At 43.5% G+C, this 18,710-nt stretch overlaps 1 protein-coding gene across 1 annotated transcript in view; it reads left to right on the forward strand.

Moving 5' to 3' along the window:
* The first annotated feature begins 17,188 nt into the window (after positions 1 to 17,188).
* The window catches only part of SLC10A7 (solute carrier family 10 member 7), a 107,496-nt gene continuing 105,974 nt past the window's right edge, over positions 17,189 to 18,710 (forward strand). The window contains exon 1 of the mRNA XM_072121752.1: positions 17,189 to 17,546. Within this exon, the coding sequence (XP_071977853.1) occupies positions 17,447 to 17,546 (100 nt within the window). The 5' untranslated portion in view covers positions 17,189 to 17,446. The remainder of the gene's footprint in view (positions 17,547 to 18,710) is intronic.

Here is an 18,710-nt window from a genome sequence, read left to right on the forward strand (position 1 = left end):
AAAGCTGTATGCAAGTGACCTGTGAGATGTCAAATGAGTCATTATCATATTCAAGCTGTCCAGCTTATTTATGAGTGGGAGGCATAGTCACACCCCCAGTGCTTAACTGACAGCCTGTATAATGGTGTGAGGTATAATGGTCTAATAGCTCCTCCATGTGCTTCCTGGTGTTGGTGGCCATGCCCCCTGCAGCCTGTGTGTGTACAGGAGAGATACAACAGCTCCAGGCAGCCATGTTATAGCTAAACATGTCAGGTACATGTGTAGCAGATGTCTGTGTCTCTCACATCTGTATTAGGAGAAGAGCATGTCAGCAGATAAAGAACAGACACCAGCAATGCTTTACTATACATTACACACAGACACGAGCAGGGGGAGGGGTTACAGGGGTGACATCACTGCCTCTGACCATGTGACCAGCCTCATTTACATAATATGAAAAGATGAATTTACAATGATTAATGTATGAATTGACTAGATAAAGGCTGGGATGGGATCCTTGTGAGCTGCTCCAACAGGTAGAGGTGACAGAAATAGTGACAGAGACCTAATGACAGGTGTCCTTTAATCGGTACTATGTGATTATACCCTTTTTTAGAACTGGTGACCCAACACCCAGAGGTGAGACTGTCGTGGCTGGAATGCACCCAGTTACAATCATTTGTGTACATGCAGGGAGACTGGGCTTGATTTTCAGACTCGCCTACACCTATTCGATCCTCTTGTGATACCAACTCACACCATATCACAGATATATTCCATCTTGCAAGATGAGTTATTCTGGCAACGCAGAGTTTGTGAGCAAATGGGAGCACGAACTGAACTTGGGTCTTTCTCCACAGCAGAAGCAAAAAATGTATTTACCCACAAACTCTCAATGACCTGTGTTGCCCAAGAGAAAAAATATAAGATTATATCACAGTGGTACCGAGTACCCACGGTCCTTAACCTAATCTATTCTGAAGTCCCTTACACCTGCTGGCGCTGTAACAACTCCAGGAGAACAATGTCACACCTATGGTAGGAATGTGATGGTCTCCAAACCTTCTGGGACAAAGTATTTTCCACTTACAGCTTAGTCTCTGGGCGCCACATTGCTGCCTCGGCTAACATTTGGTTATTATCAATACTCCCAGGTAGTATCGACTCACAGAAGAAAAGCCTACTTTGTTTCCTCTTCACGGCTGTATACTTGGTCATGCCGGCCATTGGAGATCCCCAGCATCCCCCCCCCCCCTTCGCTAAATGGGTACAAGAAATGGTAAATATTTGTATATTTGTAGAATGGAAGAGCTTACCGCAGAGGTGAACCTGACCAAGAAAAAATTCACCCGCACTTGGCAACCCTGGCTTCTCTTTAAAGTAACCCCCACTTACATTGCACTGCTTGCCTGATTTACGACCATCTGAGTTACCTAACCGTAGAGAGACCTACCCCAACCCCCTGTGTACGCGCCTCCCTCCTCCTTCCTCATGTACTTTCCTCTCCCTAATCCCTCCCTTTTCTCCTTTCTTTTTCTAATTAATTCTCATCATAGTGCTAAACATCACCTCTATGTTGAGGCTATACAGGAGTCGATTGTACTATCTCCTATGATAACTTCATTCGCAACTTATATGATCGACATGTTGCCTTGCATGGACAGGGCTTGTTGTCCTTCACTTGTTTGAAAGGCTTGGCTCATGTACCTAACGCATTAGGGCAATTCTTGGGAGCTGTTAATCTTTATGTGTTTACTGCTACTTTTGAACCATGTACAGCTGTCGTGCAAATTTCGTTGTACACAGATCCTGCGTGATCCTTGATACATATGCTCAATACCCTGACCTGTGCGTGATGTTCTGTATCATTCATTATATGTAAACCGCCTTTCTCTTCTTTTTCAAAAAACTAGATTGAATATAAAAATTGGAACATACTTTCACCATTTATTTTGTTAAAACTGAATGAAAAAGCACTAACTTTTTGGGAAATACTATGTGTCAAACTGGTATTAAGCAAAATATTTAAGCTGTATGCTGCACATAATTCACTAAATGTTAAATTATCCACTATTTTCTAGTTAAGTGACCTCTAAATATTACCTTCTTGACAGAAAGCTCCCATGGTAACCTGTTTCCCTGCTGTGACACTGCAGGAAAGCATTGATGCACGCCAGGCCTCCACTAACCCCAGCCCGGTGTTTCCATGTTTTTAATCTCCCCATGCCTTGCCACCTGATGACACAGTTTTAGGTATAATTAGAAGGATGCCAGATTTGTCTCTTTATTTTTCAGATGTTTTCTGACTAGAAGAAACAGTAATACTATTTGGATAGTATACACCAATGTGCCACATTAACCCCCATCACTTGCTAAATGATCTGATGATCATAGTATTCAGCATTCATTTTTCATGCAATTTGTTACAGCATACAAACAAACTAGATGGGTTAAGTTCTGCCTCCAGTGAATCTTGATGATACTTGTGGCCCAATAGGATAAATCCCATTTTCTTCTATATCTTTAGCAGAACTGAAGTGGACAGTCATTTCCCAGAAACCCCCATAGGATCATCTATGCTGTAAGTCTCCACAAGCCTTCAGGGGTGGCCTTAAATGGCCAAGTCTCCATAAGGCTGCTTTATACAGTTGGAAATCAGTTTCTTATGGAATAGATATACTGTTATATCATGTTTTAAGGCTTTCTGAAAAAATAATGCTTGATTTTAAAGGGGCTGCCTTACAAGGTAGTCAACGTATTTGCATATTTCCCAGAAACCCCAGTGGATCCTCAATGGCTGTGAGTCTCCACATGTCTGTAGAGGTGGCCTTTTTGGCAAAGTTTTCATAAGGAGTCTACTTACTTCCATCACATGGCCTCCCCCCTACCTCTAGAGTGCAGCAGCCTTTCTGTCACGCAAGTATAGTCTGTAGAATTTCTTGTGTAAACAAACTATGGTCTCACAGAAATAACCAGCAAATTCAGAGGAGACACAAACTGCAGGAACAGGCTAAACTGAGGAGGATAGCAAAGAAACTGCTACTGATTTATGAAAAAAATATCAGAGTTATGCTTTAAATACTTTAAGGCTAAACAGAATGTGGCTAGAGCCGTAGATGGCACCTGATCCACATATATAATGAAGTTAGGCTACATGCACACTACATAGTTCCATAGATGGGTGACAGCTATATTTTCTAAAACGACCACACATCCCCCTATCTTTCTATGGGCTTATGCACATTGCTGATCCCCAGCAGAAGCTGACGGCTGGACGGAAAAAAGATAGGGAATGACCTATTCCTGCCTGGACTGCAGACCTGGTCAGTCTTTTAAACTTGTGCTGTGTGCATGTAGCCTTAGTGCTAATTTATTAAACAAGAAAAACTGAAATATCATGTGGTCATAAGTATCCAGACCCTTTGTTGTGACACTCATATTTAACTCACATGCTTTCCATTTCCTTCTGTTCCTCCTGAGATGGTTCTACTCATTCGTTTGAGTTTTAATTAAAGTGATTGGATTAGGAGAAGAGCCTTAGTGAAAGAGGTAAGGAAGAGCTCCAAGATCACTGTGGCTGAGCTCCAGAGATGCAGAAGGGAAATGGGAGAAGGTTCCACATAATCAGTTATCACCGCAGCCCTCCACCAGTTGGGGCTTTATGGCAGAGTGTGCCGATGGAAGCCTCTCCTCAGTGTAAGACATATGAAAGCCTGCATACAGTTCACAAAAAAACACATGAAGGACTCCCATACTGAGAGAAATAAGATTCTCTGGTCTGATGAGACAAATATTGAACTTTTTGGTGTTAATTCTAAGGGGTATGTGCAGAGAAAACCATGCACTACACATCACCAGCAAAATACAATCCCAACAGTGAAACATGGTTGTGGCAGCATCGTGATATGAGGATGATTTTCAGCTGCATGGAGAGGACGACTGGTTGCAACTGAAGGAAAGATGAATCAAAACCCTATATCCTTTCTTCTTCACAATAGTTTTTGCGGTTTGCATTTTACCTGAAGACTCATAACAAACCCTTTTGTGCTCTAAAGTGGGCAATTTGGGCGGTCATTAACTCCCGAATTGCCCACCAGCTAAATAAATCACGCCTGTCTCTTTAAGACACAGGCACGATTTATATGCGGAGCGACGCAGTGCCTATCCGGCTGCTGGCGTCGCTCCGTTCTAAGCAGTGACCCAGGCATCATGACGTCACGCCGCCTGTGTCACTGTGCGGAGCCGCGGCTCACAGAAGAGCCACGTGAAGACAGGAGCCGCGCGCAGAGGGAGCAGCTGCCTGCAGGTATAAGTTTTATTATTTTTCATGTAATTTCATTAATTAAATGTTGCTGATAATTGGGTGGGGAGGTGTCATGTTATGTACTGTATGTATTATATGGGGCTAGAAAACGTTTAATACTGGGGGGGGATGCTGTATATATCATATGGGGTACAGTATACTACTTAGCTGGGAGACTGTATATGGGGTACTGTATATTACCAAACTGGATGCTGTATATGGGGTACAGTATATTATTAAGCTGGGTCTTTATATGGGATACAGTATATTACTAAGCTGGGAGGGGACTGTATATGGGAGCTGTATATAATCAAATTGGATGGGGGGGGGAATATATATATATATATATATATATATATATATATATATACAGTATATATTCATTAGGGGTGCTATATATTTGGTCAGGGTAGCACTGTATGTAAAATATTGTAACATAATAACGGTAGGATATATTGGATTTATTAGTTATAGGATACCATAGATTACTTTGCATCATGTAAACCAAATGTTGGGGGGGGGGGGGTCTGTATTAATAAATTAGAGGTGTTGTATATTGATTGGTGCTGTGCATACTATAATTACAGTAGAATATGTATAATGAAGGGATGTTTTATATGTGTGGATCATGTGGTCAGTTGTGTTGTGAGGGTATATATTATTTAGGAGCACAGTGTTATCCAGGAGACTTTATACTGTAAGTGACTGTGGTATTTTTAGGGACGCCAGGTGGAGATGCTGCACAGAGATGAAGGCATCTGGCCGTGAACTCAGCCGTGATAGGTCATGGATTGGAGAACCTGCAATAAAGTCCTCCTGATGGAAGAGATTGTCATCCATAAGGTACTAGATGTCACTAATGACCCTCAGATCCTGTAGTCAGTCACACAGTGTCAGTGCGCTGTCTGTAGGGATGTTAATTGTTAGTAAAGTTTAAGGATTTACTTAACAGGGAGCGGTCTGGAGTGGGGGCAGCATTTTCATATTCGCCTCAGGCAGCAAATATGCTAGAATCGGCCCTGAGTACAGGGAAACCTATGTCATGGGATTGTAAGTTACAATCCAAGGGGGACATTTATAAGTGCTTCTATGCCAGTTTTCTGGTGTAGAAGTACTAATATCAATTATTTGCACGCTGCAAAAAATTGCAATTATTCTTGCAATTACACCAGCTCCACTGCACATGTAGTGCGGCTGCTGGCGGAGTTCCTGCACCGTTCCTGCCCACTTTCTAAAAATCTGCAAACATTCATACTAGTGTAGTTTTGCACGGCAGTGTGGCCGCCCGACAGACACATCAATAGGTCTAAGCCTCTTGATGTATCTGCCGTGACAGGTGGGTGCCACCGTTTCTCTGTGTTTAGGGGTAGATGGGTAGCGAGTATATTTAGAACTTATTTCTTTTTTTTCTCCATGAATGACACACTAAAAACATAAATTATAAATATGTTATTTTAATACAAAGCTCTTTTGCAGCATATAATTGACTCTTTATACATGTGTATGGCAGTGTTTTATAAAAACACACGCTTCAGAATGATCTAGCTCTTTTTACTGGAAACATCCAGACAAATAGGCACTTTGGTTTTCAGATCTTTTTACTTACAGTTCTCTTTTAATAAACTTTTGTTTATGCCTACGGCTGCCATTAAATTACCAGTCAGACATTAATACACACAAGGGATGTTGTTTATAAGCCACGTCTATAGCTATGTGATTTGCATAAAACTTGCTGTAATTTATATAAAGAGAAGAGAGTACAGCAGATTGAAGTTATATTAATTATTACCTTAATTTACATGTCATAGACAAGACACCCAAAAAGAACTCTCCTGTGATATGCTAAGGTGGAGGATGATTTACAGATCTTCTGAGATCTCACTGGTCAGAGTGGATGTTACAGAAGAGGTCCTTCTCTTACACACACAAATCTTTTCTGTATTCAACAGGACTCAAAATGTTGTTTAAAGAAAAATGTGTGACCAATGTAGTTGGATAAGTAAAGAACAGTAGTAAAAATGGATTCATTGCATTTTCTTTACATCCCGCAGAGAAGACAATTGTTTGAAGGTTAATCTCAGGGGCATAAATATATCTAATATAGAAAGCCGAGTGTATGTATGTATGTTCGCTAAAGGAATCCGTGCCGTCACGTTTAAAATCACCATATTTTGCACAGTAGCTCTCTGTGACTCAGGGAATGTTATAGACTAGGTTTTGAGCCGAAATTTTCACCCTGCGCTTTTCAAAATCCACTTATTACCCACCATATACAGGAGCCATTGTCTGCTGCTGCTGTGACTAGTTGCTATTTTGCCACATGTCATTAAGGGTTACTACAGGCAATGAATATAAGACAGCTTATGTGTGAGGTAATATGGATAGAGATACAGAGAAAATGGGGAGATTTATCAGAAATGTCTGCATAGGCTGACACTGCTAATAACCTGCAATACATCAGTATTGCAGAGTATTATCATGAACAAGCAATCAGATGATTGCTTGTTCATGTGCCATGGTTTCCCTTGGGGCTTACTTCTACTAGTTTCATCAGAACAGGGGCGTGGTGGGATATTACCATTTTGAAGATTTTAGCCTGCCGGACCCTCGAAGTCAGGGGCTGTGATAACAGCAAATAGTCCAATCTGGACCAGAAATCATGGGAATGTGAGTGGTGCGTATATTGCTTTTCTAAGGGCTTATACTTCCTCCACACATCCTCTACTGTTGATGGATCTGCAAAGGTTGCAAACAGTCATGTTGGTGGTCTGTCCCGTCGTTGCTGTCCTATCCTTTGTCTGTACCATGACCTGGTTAAAATCTCCCTCCAAAGCTTCCAAGGAGTTGTGTCTCGCAATATGTGTGTGGGGAGAGAATCATAAAAAACTCTTTGCTCCATGTTTGGGCTGTAAATGCTATAGAAGATCATTAAACCCGCTGCTACAAGCAGGTGTATCACCCTTCTTTCACTGTCCCTATCCATGCCCTGTACCTGGTATGCCAATTTCTTACTTAAGAGTATCAGAACCCCCGCTCTCCTAATCACTGCTGAGGACCCACATACTGCCCCCACCCAAGCTTACACATCCTAGAAACATCTGCCTTGGCCACATGGGTCTCCTACAAAAGTGGAATGTCTGCACGAAATCTCTGTAAGTGCCTTAGTACCATAATGTGCTTTTGAGGGGAGCGCAATACCTTGACGTTCCAGGTTGACCCTCATTGTGGATCTTTGATGCCTCAACTCCCTTGATATAACAAAAGCCTTTCCTTCCGATTTGTAGGATAAAGTGCCCAACAGAAAATTCCTCCCCCTCCCCATGGGAGAACCTGTCAGTGTGCTACCTCGTGAAGTTTTCCAACTCCTTTAGGATGGGTCAAGTTCTGACCTCCCAACTTCTAACTCCAATGTTTTCACAAATGGTGTCATTCATTTAACCCTAGGACATTTCTGCATCCTCATATCATACTTGTATGAAGTGCACACATTTCAGTAATTACGGCTGTAATGTCCCCAACTTCAGTCTGCCCGTCTCTCTCTTTTGACCCCCTTGATTGCCCGGATTGCTTAGGAGAAGAAAAATCGATCCGGTGGGCCAGATTTGTGGCACAGGTTCCAGTGGACCTTCTTGGTAGCAATGGGTCCCTTGCTGCATGCGGGTCACAATAGAGTGCTGTGAGCCGTCGCTCAACTGCTCAAATTCACTTTCCCAAAACATGCAGACAAACTATACATATTGGGGGTCATTTACTAAGGGCCTGATTTGCGTTTTCCCGAATATTTCCGATTTGCGCTGATTTTCTCTGTATTGCCCCGGGATTCTGCCGCACGCGATCGGATTGTGGCGCATTGGCGCTGGCATGCTCACGACGGAAATCAGAGGGCGTGGCCGAACGAAAACCCGACGGATTCGGAAAAAACGCCGCATTAAAAAAAAAAAAAAAAATCTGTCGCGGAGCTTCACTCAGCCCGGCTCGGTGAACTCCAGTGCGTTCCGATGCTTTTCAGCGCAGCAGCGCCACCTGGTGGACGGCGTTGGAACTACCTTAATGAATCCCGGCCGGATCCGAATCCAGCGCAGAGAACGCGCCGCTGGATCGCGAATGGACCGGGTAAGTAAATCTGCCCCATTATTTCTCACACTGAGCACTGTCTCCAGGGAGACCGAATATTTTTACTAAAAGTCCTGAGAAGAAGACTCCGATGGTTCCTCAGTGAGGCCAAAACATAAGATAAGCAGGTACTGAAGCTTAAATATAGGACAAGAGTAAAGAACAGAACTGTCCCTCAGCAGATTAAACCGAATGATGTTTGAATCATGAAATAAATAGACATTTTTTACAATATGGCTGACAGTGGTCAGCATGACAAGATGCCGGCCCAATATGGCGTCTGTAGAGAAATATATCTCTCACACTGGCAAGTTACATTGAGCAGCTACCATTTTATGGTGCTACTATAAGAAGGTGTAGCAGGATATAGTAGTTTCTTTTCATGTATACTTGTCCCAGTGGAACTTACCATTTTAGTCCAACGTTAATATACATAACAGCTTGTGGGTTGTGGAGATCAATAAACTTGCAATGAGGCTGGAGGGAGACTAAGCCATCAAAGCACTAGTCCTCATGAATGCCTATAGGCAAATGTTATATCTATAGTGACATAAAGGAAGTTACATTACTTTGCCAGAGAACACTGAAGATATTTGTGCTAATTTACAGTGGGTGCGCTTTAGACCCCTTTACATTTTTCACTTTATTTCATGCCGTACAATTGGTAAGATCAAAATAGTTCTTTTTTTGCTCATTAACCTCTTCTGCTCCAAGCCATTTTAGGACTGTGTCATTATAGGAGGTTATACATTTGTAACACTCCAGGGTATTTTGAGATTGTTTTCTCATCACACACTGTACTTCAAAATAATAGAAACATTTTGATGATATCTTTTGTGTTTAGTTATAAAAAAAAAGTGGAAATTTGGCAAAAATTAAAAAAATTATTCATTTTAAAAGTTCAAAAATTTTCAAATACTAACGTATTGTAGCATATTACATTGGGGTGAACCAATTTTTTTTTTTTTTTAAATACACTGACAACAAACGACAGCAGAAAATATGACACTCACGGTAGTGGATTCATAAAAGATTCTGTGTCCAATTATGCGGAAGATTTTAAGCTTCCTGAGAAAATGTGTTCTGATGATACCTTTTTAAACCCTTACCATATTTGGAAGTTCCTGAACGTCCTGATGTGGTAGAAGGGAGTATGAAGAGGACTCGCAGGCTTAGCCACTCTTTATACTCACCGGGTGTTTGTTGCATAATGCAGCAAACACCCATCGCTAACAAAGCACAAATTGCGGCTGTTAACAATTTAAATGCCTACACCATTTAAATGTCGGTGGTGAATGGATGCCGCCAGCTTTGTTCTGATCGGGGCCCGTCAATTGGTTGCCAAGACGGCCAGGAGTTTATTTTAAACTCCAAGGCCTGTCTGTGAGTAACAGACAAATACAGATGCACTGCAAAATCCCCATATACTACAATAAAGCAGTATTGCAGTATATAGTGGAAGTGAATAGACACCACAGGGTTCAAGTACCCTAGGGGGTCTAAAGATACATTAAAAAAAAATTACAACAAAACTCAAAAGTTCAAATCACCTTGCTTACCCTTACCCTGATATTAAAAATAAGTAAAAATGTTCTGTATCGCATCTCAAAATGCTCGATCTATCAAAATTTAAAAGCAGTTATTTCGGGTGGTGAACCCTATAACGGAAAAAAGACCCAAATGTCAGAATCAACAGTTTGCATCATAAAATTTGTAATAAAAAGTGAAAAAGGTTGTACAGTCGCCATATTAATAGCAATGAAAACGACATCTCGGCCTGCAAACAATGACAGATTTCATAGCTCCGTAGACAAAAGTGTAATAAAGTTATTAGTGTCAGAATTGGGCAAAATCAATATTTTTTTGGTACAAAAGGTTTTAATTTTTGAAAATCTATTAAAACACAATAAAACCTACCGTATATACTCGTGTATAAGGCAAGTTTTTCAGCACAAAAAAATGTGCTGAAAAACCTCCCCTCGGCTTAAACACGGGTCAATAAAAAACAAAAAAACTTCCATACTCACCCTCCGGAGGCCAGAGGGTCCGCGTGGCTCCCGATGTTCGGCAACTCCTCTTCTGTCTTCCCCTCGGCTGACGCGGCAGTGTTGCCGCTGATGACGTCATCAGCGGCCACACCGCCACATGATATTGTGTGCCAGCTGGCAGATTGCGTGGTCAAAGGTCTGGCCTTTGATGGTGATCAGGGCTAGATTTCTTTTTCCATAGATCGATGATAATTTCTCTGGTTTTCTTCACATTTAATACAAGGTTGTCGTTATTCGCTTCATTTAACAAAAGAGTTGATAATTTCTCACCATTCTTAATGAATTTTTGAAGGTGACAACAGTCTGAGTGATGAATAAAGTCTGATGCATACAGAGTGGAGGAATGCTGAGAGGACGGTACATTGGGGTTCCCCTCGTTTGCATACCACCATGCATACAATTTGGACAAATTATCACTTATATAATCAAACACCCAGTTGATAACGGTAGGGTCTATGTTTAGCCTAGTCATTTTATCCCTTATTAGGATAAGGTCCATTGTGTTGAAGGCACTGGAGAAGTGCCATTCAGTTCTTAATGGGGGTAGGTGTGCTTGTTGTCGCATGCAAACTGTAGCACCGACCGCGGGTGATAGCGATGGGTCTTTGCTGCGATATGCAGCAAAGCCCATCTCTGTATGAAGAAGGCTCAGCCCGTGAGCCTTCTTCATACAACCTTCACAGCTCCATGGCGGATATATCCGTCACGGAGCGTGAAGGGGTTAAATAATGAACAAAAATTTTGACTTAAAAACACAGGGTTGCATCAATGCCACATGTAGAAATATCCCAGTGCTGGTTTACCGGATTCACCAGACTGGGTATCATATATACCACATAAATGTTATTGGGGCGAACTGTTGTTGTGGGTAATAGATTTACAATGTCAGGCGAGACTCCAATGTGGGTTATATATATAATCTATGTAGGGAGAAGCAGAGGAGAGGGGAGCGCCTTGGACCGCAGTTCTGAAGCTATAGAGGTGCAATGTTCGATAGCTTTATCGGAAGGTTAGAAGGTTAAGCGCTAGAAGCTGCTTACTTTAGTAAGCAGCTCCTACAGCGTTTTTTTTTTAGAGTGACAGGTCCTCTTTAACCCCTTCCCGACATTTGACGTAATAGTACTGCATGGCGGGAGGTGCGTTCACGCAAAAAGCAGTACTATTACGTCAAGCTTCTGGCCCCGGCTCCTGAACTCCCGACACCTGCCCTTACACCCATGATCAGAGATTTCTCTGATTGCGGGTGTTAACCCCTAACACAGCGCGGTCGCGTTGACCGCGGCGTGTTAGGGGCATTTCACAAGAATCGGACCCCCCCGCGGCGCTTACCGGGAGGGTTCATGGTCCCGATCCCAGCACCGCGATCCTTCTCTGTGACCCGGGTCCTGCCTCCTGGCAGGACCCGGCTGTAACACACTGTAATACATCTGTATTACACTGTGTAAGGTGAAGAATAGCTTGAACAAGCGATCAGTGGATCGCTTGTTCAAGCTTACCTGTAAAAGTGTAAAAAACACAGTTAAAAACATTTAATAAAAACATTTTTAATAAAAAGAATTCAATAAAGTTAAAGTCCCCTAAACACAAACATTCCCTATACACATGCAATAAAGTGAAAAAAACACATCGCCAAAAAACCCACATATTTGGTATTGCCGCGTCCGTAATAATCCGTACAATAACTCAGAAACATTATTGGGTCCGCTCGGTGAACGCCGTAAAAACAAAGCCTGAAAAACTCCCCAAAAATGAAAATTTTTCATAAAATCTCTTCAAATTTTGTGGAGCGTTTTGGTATTTTATTCACTGAGAATTTGTACATTTTTTGAAAAACATATTAATTTAGCCAAAAAAAATTAAAAAATTGTATCCGATTTTGTTTTAACCCCTGTAAAACAATTAAAGGGTTAACAATCTTCATAAAAGTTGTTTTACATACGTTGAGGGGTGTAGTTTCTATAATGGGGTAATTTATGGGGTTTTACTTTTATTTAGGCCTCTCAAAGTGACTTGAAACCTGAGCAGGTCCCTCAATAGCAGGATTTTGCGTTTTTGATGAAAATGTAAAAAATCGCACCTAACGTTCAAAGGCCCAGAACATCCTACAAAAATAAGAGTGTGCATAAAAAACCATGTCCACATAAATTAGACATTTGGTTAATGTTAGTTATTACATTTTTTTGCTGTTATGACTGTGTGGAAAAAGTAGAACATTTTGAAGTCCGAAAATCGAGAATTTTTCAGAATTTTCACCAAATATCTGATTTTCTCATAAATAAATGCAAAACATACCACCAAAATTTTTCAACTAACATGAAGTACAAAGTGTCACGAGAAAACAATTTTAACCCCTTAAGGACCAGGCCCTTTTTCGTTTTTGCGTCTTTATTTTTCACTCCCCACCTTCAAAAATCTATAACTTTTTTATTTTTCCATGTAGAGAGCTGTGTGATGGCTTGTTTTCTGCGTAACAAATTGCACTTCATAGTGATGGCATTTAATTGTCTATGCCATATACTGGGAAGGGGGAAAAAAATTCTGAATGCAGTGAAAATGGTGAAAAAATGCATTTTCGCCGTTTTCTTGTGGGCGTGGATTTTACGTCTTTCACTGTGCGCTCCAAATGACATGTCTAATTTCTTCATTGGGTCAATACGATCACAGGGATACCAAATTTGTATAGGTTTTATAATGTTTTCATACATTTACAAAAATTAAAACCTCCTGTACAAAAAAAAATTCTTCATTTTGCCGTCTTCTTGCGCTAATAACTTTTTCATACTTTGGTGTATGGAGCTGTGAGTGGTGTCATTTTTTGCGACTTTTGATGACGTTTTCAATGCTTTTATTTTTAGAATTGTGCGACCTTTTGATCACTTTTTGCACTATTGGGCACTATTTTCCGTTACGGGGTTAAACGCAGTAAAAAAAATTCTTATATTTTGATAGATCGGGCATTTTCGGACGCGGCGATACCTAATGTGTTTATGATTTTTACTGTTTATTTACCTTATATACTCGAGTATAATAAACCAAAAGATTAGCACCAAATAATGAAAAGACATTTGTCCATACGTTCCTTTGTACGAACACACTCCATCTCTGACTAGACAAAACCTTAAAGAACACATGAGTGATATCTGGTCCACATAAACTAGATTACACCATTTAAAATTAAAAACTTCTTTTAATGATCAATATCATCTAAAAACATCAATGTAACAGTATGACTGCAGTATATTGTCCTCGGGATTCCACTATTGCATCCACGCAACACAAATCAGCAGTTTAAGCAATGTAAACCCAGGCATCTTAACATGTATAAATTAATGGAAAAATCATATAAAGTGCCTGTGCAACAAAAGTTAGTGATCCAACCTAACATGGAATTGTAACATTGTGATAAAGTGCTATGTGCCTTTCCTAACAGGATAATGGCAGGATCAGCTTACCCATGCTGTGTGTGGCGGGGACGCCAGTACCCCGACGCGCGTTTCGCGTTACTGCTTCCTCAGGGGGCCTGTGTGTGGAATCCCGAGGACAATATATTGTAGTCACACTGTTACATTGATGTTTTTAGATGATATTGATCATTAAAAGAAGTTTTTAATTTTAAATTGTGTAATCTAGTTTATGTGGACCAGATATCACTCATGTGTTCTTTAAGGTTTTGTATACTCGAGTATAAGCCTAGTTTTTCAGCACAAAAAATGTGCTGAAAACCCCAAACTCGGCTTATACTCGAGTCAAAAAAATAAATCAAAACTCACCTTTCCGGCGGCAGGCTATATACACTGGGGCAGGGGCTGGCAGGCTATATACTGGGGAGGCTGTGACCAATGCATTTCCCACCCTCGGCTTATACTCGAGTCAATAGATTTTTCAATTTTTTTTTTTTGTGGTAAAATTAGGGGTATCGGCTTATACTCAAGTATATACGGTATATTTATATCAGTTCTAGGGAAAGGGGGGCGATTTGAATTTTTAGGTTTTTTTATATTAATTTTTTATTTTTTTTAATTAAAATGTTTTACTATTTTTCAGACTCCCTAGGGTACTTTAACCCTAGGTTGTCTGATTGATCCTACCATATACTGCCATACTACAGTATGGCAGTATATGGGGATTTTGCACACCATCTATTACAATGTGCAGATCGCACATTGTAATAGATGGCCTAAAACATGATAGCCTCGGATCATTGTGTGATCCGAGGCTGTCATGGCAACGGATCTCCGCTCCCCGATGACGTCACAGGGAGCAGCGATCGGAGCCAAGATGGCGGCACCCACGCGCCGCCGGCTCGTTAATGCCGCCGGCAGCTTTGCCGGCGGTGATGAAAGGGTTAACACCCGCGATCGGTACAAGCACCGATCGCGGGTGTTAGCGACGGGTGCTTGCTTCATTGTGAAGCAAGCACCCGGCGTGTATGAAGAGGGCTCAGCCCGTGAACCCTCTTCATACTACCCCATGCGCAATAAAACGTACAGGTACGTATTATTGCGCTATGGGGTTAAAATCACTTGGATATGTTAAAGCGTTTCAAAGTTATAACCACTTATAGTGACACAGGGCAGATTTGAAAAAATGGGCCGTGTCAGAAAGGTGAAAAGTGGCTTCAGCGTTAAGGGGTTAAAGGAAATCTACCATCAAAAGCAAGCATGATAAACCAGGGACACTTACTCATCAATCCAGGCACTGTGACTGAGGTAATCTTCTTATACTTGTTATCGATGGTCTCCTGGGAGTGTTAACAGAGAACCTCCATACTGCAGCTTCACTGGCTGTTACACTGTTCAGGAGCAGTTTCCCCTCCCACTGTGTGCTGAAGCTTCCTCTGCTGCAGTGAGATAACATCAGGTAGGGGAAGGGGGGAGTTACTGAGGGAGGTCGAGACAGTGTAAAACTACAGCATGGAGGGGCACTATTAAAGGAAACCTACCTTCACTGCTCTACCTGTAGATCCAGTGGAAGGTTCCTGTATTTAGTGGCAGCCCAATGCTTTTTTTTTTAGTAAAGATTTTAGTGCCCCAGTTCTATATAAAAAGTTTACCTCCATACTTTTCCCCCACCTACGCCATCTATACAACATGGACGTCCCAGCCTGCCAAATTTACTATACACTGCACAGGTCATAGCTAAATTATATGCCAGACAGGATCTGGTGTAAAATCCTTCCAATCACATGATTGTGTGCTGTATATACCAAGAGGCCGGAACCTCTTAGTATATTTGGTACAGATCTGGTGCCAGATCAGGGCAAGTGCCGATGCCCAGAGCTGCTGGGGGGCCCACATAAGGCTGTACATAAGGAATTCATGGGGGTGAGGGCGGCTTCATCTACTGAATACATAGGGTAGAATAACCATGAAGCTTGGAATGATAAACTAGGGAATATTTTAGGGGACATGAGATTATTTTCTGAATTTTAAATGCTGCCACATGAGTTCACTGCAAAAGCTTGCTGAGGCTCTGCTGCCACGGGGGCCCACTGAGGCTCTGCTGCCACGGGGGCCCACTGAGGCTCTGCTGCCACGGGGGCCCACTGAGGCTCTGCTGCCACGGGGGCCCACTGAGGCTCTGCTGCCACGGGGGCCCACTGAGGCTCTGCTGCCACGGGGGCCCACTGAGGCTCTGCTGCCACGGGGGCCCACTGAGGCTCTGCTGCCACGGGGGCCCACTGAGGCTCTGCTGCCACGGGGGCCCACTGAGGCTCTGCTGCCACGGGGGCCCACTGAGGCTCTGCTGCCACGGGGGCCCACTATCATCTCAGAGTGTAAAACGTTTTTTTCCTACATTATTGCAAAAATACAGCATGTTAAAAATATAACGCACAAGCGTATATAAAAAAAAAAATGTGTTTTACATTGAACGTAATCAGGTTTTCAGACCTGGAAGTGTAAGGCTACATTCACACGGACGTATGAAAACGGCTGTATCCGTACCGTACCGTTTTTTTTTTTTACAGATTACATACAGCCACATTCATTTCAATGGACAATACGTCTGACCATTTATATTGCCGTCGTTAACTCCATACCATACTGTATACTGGCCGTATAAAATATAGAGCATGTCCTATTTTCTCCCGTATTTCAGTTCCGTATGCCCTAGAAGTCTATGGGCACGTATAAAATACGGGTTACATACGGATGAAAAACGTCACGTACATACGGCCCGTAAATACGGGACTGGAGAAATCATACGGTCGTGTGAATGTAGCCTAACCATCTCACACGTGTAACTTTCCTTAGGGCGTCCTCGCAGGTTGTTACACTGACAGATGTGCTAATGATTTTACCTTCTCTCCCAGGATGTCTCCCCCATTTCTGGAAGCTTCCAGCCCCCTGAGTGAATATGCAGGGGCTACATCCCAGAGCTGGGGCCTCTGTAGTGGCTACACAGGAGGTTCTGCTTACTCTCCTGAGCTTTTGGATGAGCTCTTGGCTGTGGTAAATTAAAAATATCGCGTAAAACCTGCAGGTGTGAACTCTACAGGTGTTGGCGGTGCTGTTTGCACATGGGACGATAGTAGAAAGGAGCGTTATGGAACCGGCACCGCAAGGTACCAGGTCCAGCAGTACTCCAGACTGGACGGTACACACACACCGATGGCTTCGGGCTCAGCTCCATTCTGTGTAAGAACTGCTGGCAGAAGGGGAGAGGAGTCCGTGCTGCCGCCCCCCACGGCCCGGCCGTGGTACGCTCCAGCCTGGGGGGTCTCGGCGCCTGTGGTACGCTCCAGCCTGGGAGCTCTCGGCGCCTGTGTGTTGGGATGCGCGGCTATTCGCAGCTGCGTGGTAATGATGGCGGCGCGCTGGGAGACTTCCTCAGCCCTGGATACTGACGCCTGGCCCCGCTGAAATGAATTGATTGCTTGTGCCAAGCCTCCCTGTGCGGGGTTTACCTCAGAGGCCGGACGTGCTGCATGTATGTAAAGAGACGTGTCACACAGCCCGGGGACGTGTACCTTACATAGCACAGCTGCAGCGCCGGCACAATGGGCCTACTGGAGAGACTGAGGAAAGAGTGGTTCATCCTGGGCATCATCCTGGTCATAACAGCAGCTAAGCTAGAGCCGTCCATAGGAGAGAAAGGGGGTAAGTGTGTGCCCGGACATGGAGCTTATAGCGTCTATATAACTAGTGTTACCCAGGAGAACTACAACTCCCAGCAGTCCTCTGCCTGCACTGGAAGAGACTACGGCCAGGTGCTACCGGAGCCTGCCACTGCTGGAGGGCACAGAGTGCCGGCTATAGTGACACGTAGCACAGCTGAGCCGAGCACTTCCGTGTCCTGCATCACCCGGACTGCCTGAGCCATAGAGGATAGCAGGGGGCTATGCCAGGCACTGACTACTTCAGCTATGGAGGGCAGCAGGGGGCTATGGAGGGCAGGGGGCTATGCCAGGCACTGACTGCCTCAGCCATGGAGGGCAGCCCAGGGGGCTATGCCAGGCAGTGACTGTCTCAGCCATGGATGGCAGCTCAGGGGGCTATGCCAGGCACTGACTGTCTCAGCCGTGGAGGGCAGCACAAGGCAGGCACTGACCACTTCAGCCGTGGAGGGCAGCACAGGGCAGGGGGCTATGCCAGGCACTGACCACTTCAGCCGTGGAGGGCAGCACGGGGCAGGTGGCTATGCCAGGCACTGACCACTTCAGCCGTGGAGGGCAGCAGGGGGCTATGCCAGGCACTGAGTACCTCGGTAATAACATAATCTGGTTACAGGGATCACTATGTCATACTTCAAACACTGATGTGTTACCAGTGACCTACCCAGTGGCACCAGTACTTGTGAGAGGCCACTGGTACATTTGGTTTGTGACCAGTCAGAAATTTTTAGCACCAATATCAATTTCTGTGTGACCGATTTGACCTGCCCATTTACACCAGTGTGAATGTGTGTGACCTGCCCATTTACACCAGTGTGAATGTGTGTGACCTGCCCATTGGCACCAGTGTGAATGTGTGTGACCTGCCCATTGGCACCAGTGTGAATGTGTGTGACCTGCCCATTGGCACCAGTGTGAATGTGTGTGACCTGCCCATTGGCACCAGTGTGAATGTGTGTGACCTGCCCATTGGCACCAGTGTGAATGTGTGTGACCTGCCCATTGGCACCAGTGTGAATGTGTGTGACCTGCCCATTGGCACCAGTGTGAATGTGTGTGACCTGCCCATTGGCACCAGTGTGAATGTGTGTGACCTGCCCATTGGCACCAGTGTGAATGTGTGTGACCTGCCCATTGGCACCAGTGTGAA

Source organism: Engystomops pustulosus, chromosome 1 (assembly GCF_040894005.1).
Source record: "Engystomops pustulosus chromosome 1, aEngPut4.maternal, whole genome shotgun sequence".
Classification (NCBI taxonomy): domain Eukaryota; kingdom Metazoa; phylum Chordata; class Amphibia; order Anura; family Leptodactylidae; genus Engystomops; species Engystomops pustulosus.